The 7119-nt window shown below is 29.0% G+C and overlaps 1 protein-coding gene across 3 annotated transcripts; it reads right to left on the reverse strand.

Moving 5' to 3' along the window:
- Nucleotides 1–421: 421 nt before the first annotated feature.
- LOC109862546 (transcription factor BTF3 homolog 4) lies at nt 422–6434 on the reverse strand. Of its 3 annotated transcripts, XM_020442615.1 has the most exons (5): nt 6256–6434; nt 6074–6167; nt 5053–5424; nt 728–851; nt 422–616 (listed from the first exon to the last, which is right to left on the reverse strand). In XM_020442615.1, the coding sequence occupies exons 2-4, from the start codon at nt 6149–6151 to the stop codon at nt 741–743; spliced, it is 561 nt and encodes a 186-aa protein (XP_020298204.1). In that variant the 5' UTR covers nt 6152–6167; nt 6256–6434; the 3' UTR covers nt 422–616; nt 728–740. The 3 variants fall into 3 exon arrangements, with proteins under 3 accessions (XP_020298204.1, XP_020298203.1, XP_020298202.1); XM_020442614.1 differs by having other exon boundaries at nt 422–630; nt 6074–6433; XM_020442613.1 differs by having other exon boundaries at nt 6074–6429.
- Nucleotides 6435–7119: the final 685 nt, after the last annotated feature.

Genomic DNA, 7119 nt, shown 5'->3' on the forward strand with positions numbered 1-7119 from the left:
CGATTATAAACACTGACTCAAGACTACGCTCTCTCTCTCCCTCCCTCCCTCTCTCTCCCTCACCCTCCCTCTCTTTCTCTCTCGACCCCTATTCTTATATATCCATACAAGAAACCACTTGATACAAATGCATACCAACATGTTTTTAGCTTTTTTCTAAGGTTTTTAGAATCTTATAATTATTAAGTAAAAATAAAAAGAACTTTACTATGCATCTTTGTATATTAACAAATCTCGTATATACTTTTTTTGCGTTACACAATCAAGTTAAATATTGATATCTTGATATTATCGATATTTCAAGTATTTGAAGTATTACATGTATGTTCTAAAGTATATATACATTCCAAAGCAATAACAAACTTCTGCTACTTTAAAATGAAGATTTTTTTAGTGATAGCATCAAAGTAATAAAAACATGTCGCTAGAGAATTCTGGTTTTATTTCTGTAACAGCTTTTCTATTTGTTATCAAACTGTTACTTATGTTAGTAAATATCATGGGACGTATGTCAATTATATGTAACATATATATAGATATATTCATGTTTATGCAGTTGCTCTTGCAACTCATGGTTTTCTTAATTGGTTTTACAACTAATGGCTGTATGCAAGATCTGAAAAAAAAAATCTAGATTATATGTTAGTATGTTAAATTAGTTTATTGTTTTAAAGTTAAAAAATAGTAAATTGCTACTGCACTTATCGATTATAGTTTTTTTATTTACTTCAACACTGTTTTTAAGCTTCTGGTGTAGCTAATGGAGCTTCCTTCTTCTCTTCAATAATAATCGCATCCTTCTTCTCACCATTAGGCTTATCAGTATCATCTAGTTCCTTTTTTGGAGCAACCTTAAAATAAATGAATAAACTATCTATATTTTGTTATATGTTTTAAAGTAAGTACGATTATACAAAACCTATGTTCTATTTTATTAACTTTTAAATGTTTTTACATTTGTTTTGTTTTTGCCTTATTGTGTACATAAATTTTCACACATACAACATATAGATTATATGTACAGTATCAGAAAATGTATAATAAATTGTTAATTGTGTAAGTTTTGTTTATTTATCTTAAAGGCAATCTGTGAGTTAGTATTATAAGTACATATGCTTTGGGCGCTAATGTACATCAAATGTCAATCTATCTTGATTACTCAATCTTAAAAGATTCCGATTTAGCGAAAAAAGTAGATTTTTAAATTTTTTCATTAAAATCTAGAATATATCAGATTAATTTTTAGAAATTCAGTAAATATTTATTTTAGGTCACATTTCACCAATTTTGGTGCGCTTTAGATATGTGGTAGAGCAGGTCATACTGACTAATTATCTAAAAAAATTTCGTAAAGGACGGCCTTGATTTCGAAGATATGGCAATTTAAAGTTTCTGAACATTACTATTTTTATGTTCTTTTTGTTTGTATTGTACACGTGTAGGCAGGAGGGCTTTGCTGCTCCTCCTGCTCCACTTCCAAAAAACCATGTAAACACTTTCGATATGAAGCGACATTTAATTGGAACCTATGCAATAATGAAATAAGAAAAAAGAAATGACTTATATATAGATATTTTATTGTTTTATTATATTAAAGGCGGATAGTGTTTTGCCATAATATAAAAAAAACGCTTGCATGCGTTTGGTAAATGCACGAAAAGCATACGTTTGTGATTTAAATTCACATCTGCTTCACATTTTTTTATAGCTTGTTTTTTCTAAAACTATATAGTTTTGAAAATAACAAAAAATATTTGAACAAATAATTCGATCGATATGAATTTAAACTAGATATGTAGCAGCATTCAACGGACACAACAGTTAAGACATTTGCTTCCGATGAATCAAATTCAGTTATGCATTCTCTGTAAGTTGCTAAAGTTCTATTATAAAAGAATTCTAGATAAAATGGAGTTAAAATATCATTATGTACTACCATTATTTGCAATAAATGATAGAATATCCATGAATAATTGTAAATATTAGTATATAAAATTTAATAAAACTCAATATTCGTTTTTTTTAATTTTCTTGCATATAATTTTTTCTGAGTTCTTTTTTTTCACTAAAAGTCGCTATGGTGAATGACTTTTCGCTCGGATAGCATAAGTAAAAAGCATTATAAGATATAGCTTCTACTTCTTCATGTTAAGATGTACCAATTGAACAGATTATTCAGTAGAAAATTTAGTAATATTTTTCAATTATTGAGTTTGCTGAATGCGGAATATCAAATTGGACTTGACGCTCAACTATCGAGAATTTTTAAAGTGCATGAGCGCGTTTAAAGCACAAATCTATTTATTATTCTATTAATATATCACAACTTCTGCAGCATGTTAAACATATGTGTGCATATGTTAAACATAAAAGTAAATGTAATATCTATTCAATATACTTCTTAATTGACATGACATTATATTAATGTTTAATGCGCAGTTATATGCTAATTATAATAAAGCTTCTGAGTACTCATTCCAGCTGAATTACAAAATCAAAAACATCTGAATATAACATCAAAAACAAAGTATTACATAAACTTTTGGTTTATATCGCAATAAACAAGTTTTTTTTACATGACACTACTGATATTCGAAAACAAATTGATAAAATCTGTCAAACATATTCTTCTGCTTTATTCATTAGTTATAATGCCAATATAATTCAATCTCCGCATGTGTATTTTTAGCAAAATTAGACGTTATACATATAACACTTGATTAAGATTTAAATATGTGTATATACAGAGTCTGACAAATTTTGATACAGCCGAAGGCGTATATAATTTTCAGTTGTGAAAATCAGCTGATCGCAAAAAGCTGTGCCACATGCCACTTGCTTGTTTGTTCCGCTCCTTCCTGTTAGGAGATTGCATAAAGTAAGCCATTTTTCTTTACATTCTTACACAACTGAAAATTATACACGTCTATAGAGTCTGAACCGTCGCTTCCCACACGTTCATTGGATTACATGTATTAATTATTCACTCAATAAATATTATAAATATAATATTATAAATTTTGCAAACTAGTACATGACTTTTCTGCTCAGATTGACCCAATCTATTTTCACATTTTGGCTGTGTTTAAATTTTTCAAACACTGTATATAGTACACATAAAGAAGATTATTTTGAATCAAGTTATAAAATAAATCGTGATTTCTTTCTTTTAATGTTATAATTCACAATATGACTGGAACGAGTAATCAAGAAGTTTATAAGAATTTAATCTTTACTTAACAAAATACTGGGTCACAATTTAATAATGCTACCTTATTTAATATAATTGATTATTGTAAAAAACAACTGTACAAACATGAAAAATAATGATCCATTTTATTATCACCACATACATACGCGAGCGCACACACGCACAGAGAGAAAGAGAGAAAGAGGAGAGAGAGAGAAAGAGAGAGGGGAGGGAGAGAGAGAGAGAGAAGAGAGAGAGAGAGAAAGAGAGAGAGAGAGAGAGAGAGAGAGAGAGAGAGAAAGAGAGAGAGAAACTAGATTAAAAACCTATCTCTTTGCAAGCACTAATCACTATAACAAAGAAGTCAATTGTGTATTCATATTACACAAAATATAGAGTGTATGAAAAATTATAATCAATCTATTTTATCAAAAAATTTAATTTATAAATATTCAAAGTTATCAATAGTTCTTTTAAGTAAGTTTATTCTTATCAATTAAATAAAATATTAAGATATTTAATAATAATAATAATACTTGATTAATAATTAATAAATAATTAATAATTATTAATAATAATTTAATAAAATATAGATATTTGGGTGCTCCAAAAGTATCGGTACCTATGTAGTTTGACAAATCCTTGGAAATATTCTAATCATTATAACTGCATTCAACAAACTCAACAGTTGAGTAATATTACTAGATTTTCCACTGAATTTTGCTTTGCTAAACTGCTACATCTTGACATGTTGCAGAAGCGGAAGCTACTACGGCAACTTTTAGTGAAGAAAAAAAGAATAGAAAAAGTATATGCATTTAAGAAAATTAAAACAGATATTAAGTTCTATTAAATTTTCTACCACACACACATTTTCAAAAGTATTCATAGATATTCTGTCATCTATGGCAAATAATGGTATTAATGACATTAACTCTATTTTACTTAGAATTCTTTTATAACAGAACTTTAGCAAAACTTGTTGTTAAACATTATTAAACTTTATTCACTTTTGTTTTCAATCACTGTGTAACTATACATTGAAAGCATGATTTTTAAAAGTAGCGATACAGCAAGCGGATTATTTAACAGAAAATTTATAGCAGAGTTTGATCTATTGATAGCAGAAATCTCAAGTGTTGAGTCCGCTGAATGTGGTCAATAAAATATAGAAAAATGATGAGACTATAAGGTTTAAAAGTATAAGCGATACAAAATCACAGATTATGAATCCAAAACTTTGCACATTTAAGTATAGCAAATTAGTTCAATAAATAGGGTTCTTCTGACAAATATTGTAATTAGAGTAAAAAAGCAACGAAAATTTTATTAACAATTGTTTCTGCAAATGCAACATATTTTCATTTTTATTCATTGCACATACATAAATTACATTATCAGCTGTTAAACTAAATTTCCATAGTAAAAACCTTTAAAACAATATTGTTTATTAAAAAATATTACTACAATACTTGCTGTTCTTCTATACATGAACATACAAAATTTGAGATCTTGATTTGTAACTTTGTATCTGTTATAATTTAAAAAACGAATTTAGCTTTGTCATTTTTTACATCTTAGAATTATCAGAATTTAAATTTTAATAAGACTTTTTGAGAATCTATCACTAAACTACATAGTTCTGTAGTTTGATAGTTTTTTGACACATAGGTTTATAATTTTTATCTAAAAATATTTCTATAAAAATCTATAATTAAAATATATATTCTTGTTTTGAATTATAAAAAAGAAAAAATAAATTGCTTATAAAGCTAAAATAGTAATAGACTTTTTCAACATTATGCAAAATTATGCAAGAATTTCTTGCAATTATTTAAAAAATTTATTAATTTTATTTTTACCTCTTCTTTACTAGCTTCATCAAAGTTCTCCACTAAGTCGGGCACCTCATCATCTTCTTCTAATGTTGCTTTGCCAACTGCACTACCAGCAACTGTACTTGCTAATCTTTTTAATTGTGTCAAACCTTCAGGACCAAGCTGACTCAATATACCAGGTAACATCTCAGTTATTTGTTTGTTTTCCCCATGGCCAGTGATTGCAAATGTGTTAGCAGACAAACTAGCCTGTGCTTTTGGATTATTAAAGTGAATCACTGTACCATCATCTTTAATCATATTAACTTCTTCTATCCCAGGAATTGTATTCACAGATAATTTCTTTAGACAACTCTGTAACTTTTTATCATCTGTGGCAGCAGTTGCATGTACAACCTATAAAAGTAAGAAATATTGAAAATCTTAATACAAAATGATATTAAACAATTCTGTTTTAATTGTGTTATATGTAAACGTATGTGTGTGTCAGTCACTTTTTAATACTTTATTGAACATTAACTGTATTTATTAGACTCTATAGTTAAGACTTATTGCCTATGATTGATATGCACTTTTATGTCTACAACAGATCTAAACCAAATAGTCTATTATAGACTGTAAGTATAAAGCAATATTTTAACTGTTAAATTGCTAAACAGTTATTGTTTTTAAAACATTTATAAATATTATTTTAGCATATATATTTAATGCTTATATAGTCTAAAACTGCTCTAACAATAAATTGCACAATTTTACTACCATTTGTTTTTTTTTGTTAAATAGAAGGCAAATGATTACAAGCTATCAAAATAGTTAAAAACAAAGTTTTATTTCTAAGAAGTACATAACAAAGTAAATTACAACAGAAGTTTGATAATATTATTTTGCACATTTATCTTGAAAAACATAGAAATCACAAAGTTATGAACATGATATCAATTTGGAATAGACTGAGTATCGACGTATGTAACAATCTATTGTCACTTGAAAATTACAAGGACATAAAAAAGACAAGCTAGATTTCTACGTTAGTGAAGCAATTTACCTTCTTCTTACGCCGAGGAGTACCCTTGCCACCGATTCTGACTTGAGCTTGAAGCTTCTTTAGTTTTTCAGCATTCATATTTTAACCTCCTTTGCTATTCCCGAAGTAGAAAGGAAAAGAACAGCAAATAATAAAGCAAAGATAATATTTATCAGAGAAGTTGCTTACACAAGACTTCTTACACGAGTAAAACGTGTCGCAACCGGCGACAAAGCACGTGTTCTCCTCTCGTCTAGATAACTAAGCAAAATGGAAGCGTACGCTTCTTCGGTCAATGTACTACGTCAGAGCCAACTTCCGAGTAGCAGCAGTAATGCTTCCGTTTAGAAAAAATCTTATCTTGAGACCAATTGATTAATTACGAAATCGTGCTACTCTACCCGAAAATACAATACCAATATAGTAAAAATTAATACTACTATAAATATACATATCTTAACATTGAAAGTTGATAAAAACTATAATCAATACTTAAAATAATAGCTCGTCAACTGAACACGTAGGAAATGACCAATTATAAAGCCGGGAACACACGAAAAAACTTAACAGTAAGGGCCATTTTACAATGGTCTAGTTTCCACCGAAACCCTCAATTCGGTTTCACTCCGGTACGGATTAAATTTAGTGTTCCGTTTCCATTGGAAGTAGAGTACTTATAGATCAAAGCGGAAGCGAAATCAGCGCAATTTGACAGGTTTCCATCGACTTAAATTTGATTCTACGTCGCATTAGGTGTGAATTAATGCTTCGGTGGAAACTAGACCAGTGTGTCTCACTCATACTAGTGGACACTGTGTTACACAGCGTCGCTTGTTTACGTAGCTGGAAAGCGTCCCTAGGGCTGTGTTCAGTTAAGCAAGATGGAACGAACTAATGCAGGAAATGCAGGAAATACAGGAATTGGAACTAATGAAACTAATGAAACTAATGAAAGAAGTGAAAATAGTGAAAAAAAAGAAGGTTGGCTCCCCTGATCTGTTGCGGAACATGTGTAGTGGCAAAATTGGAACCAAAACAATTCTTTAAGTTTCCATTCCGAAGAAAGT

Source organism: Pseudomyrmex gracilis, unplaced genomic scaffold (genome assembly GCF_002006095.1).
Source record: "Pseudomyrmex gracilis isolate BER0280 unplaced genomic scaffold, ASM200609v1 scaffold_1950, whole genome shotgun sequence".
NCBI classification, from domain to species: Eukaryota; Metazoa; Arthropoda; class Insecta; order Hymenoptera; family Formicidae; genus Pseudomyrmex; species Pseudomyrmex gracilis.

Bases quoted from the DNA above. Each gene is read 5' to 3' on its own strand.
- LOC109862546 (XM_020442615.1), bottom strand. From the start codon at position 6,151: ATGAATGCTGAAAAACTAAAGAAGCTTCAAGCTCAAGTCAGAATCGGT. The intron at 5,425-6,073 runs GTAAATTGCTTC...TTACTTTTATAG, and splicing joins CTCCTCGGCGTAAGAAGAAG to GTTGTACATGCAACTGCTGC. The intron at 852-5,052 runs GTAAAAATAAAA...ATTTATTTTAAG, and splicing joins ATGAAGCTAGTAAAGAAGAG to GTTGCTCCAAAAAAGGAACT.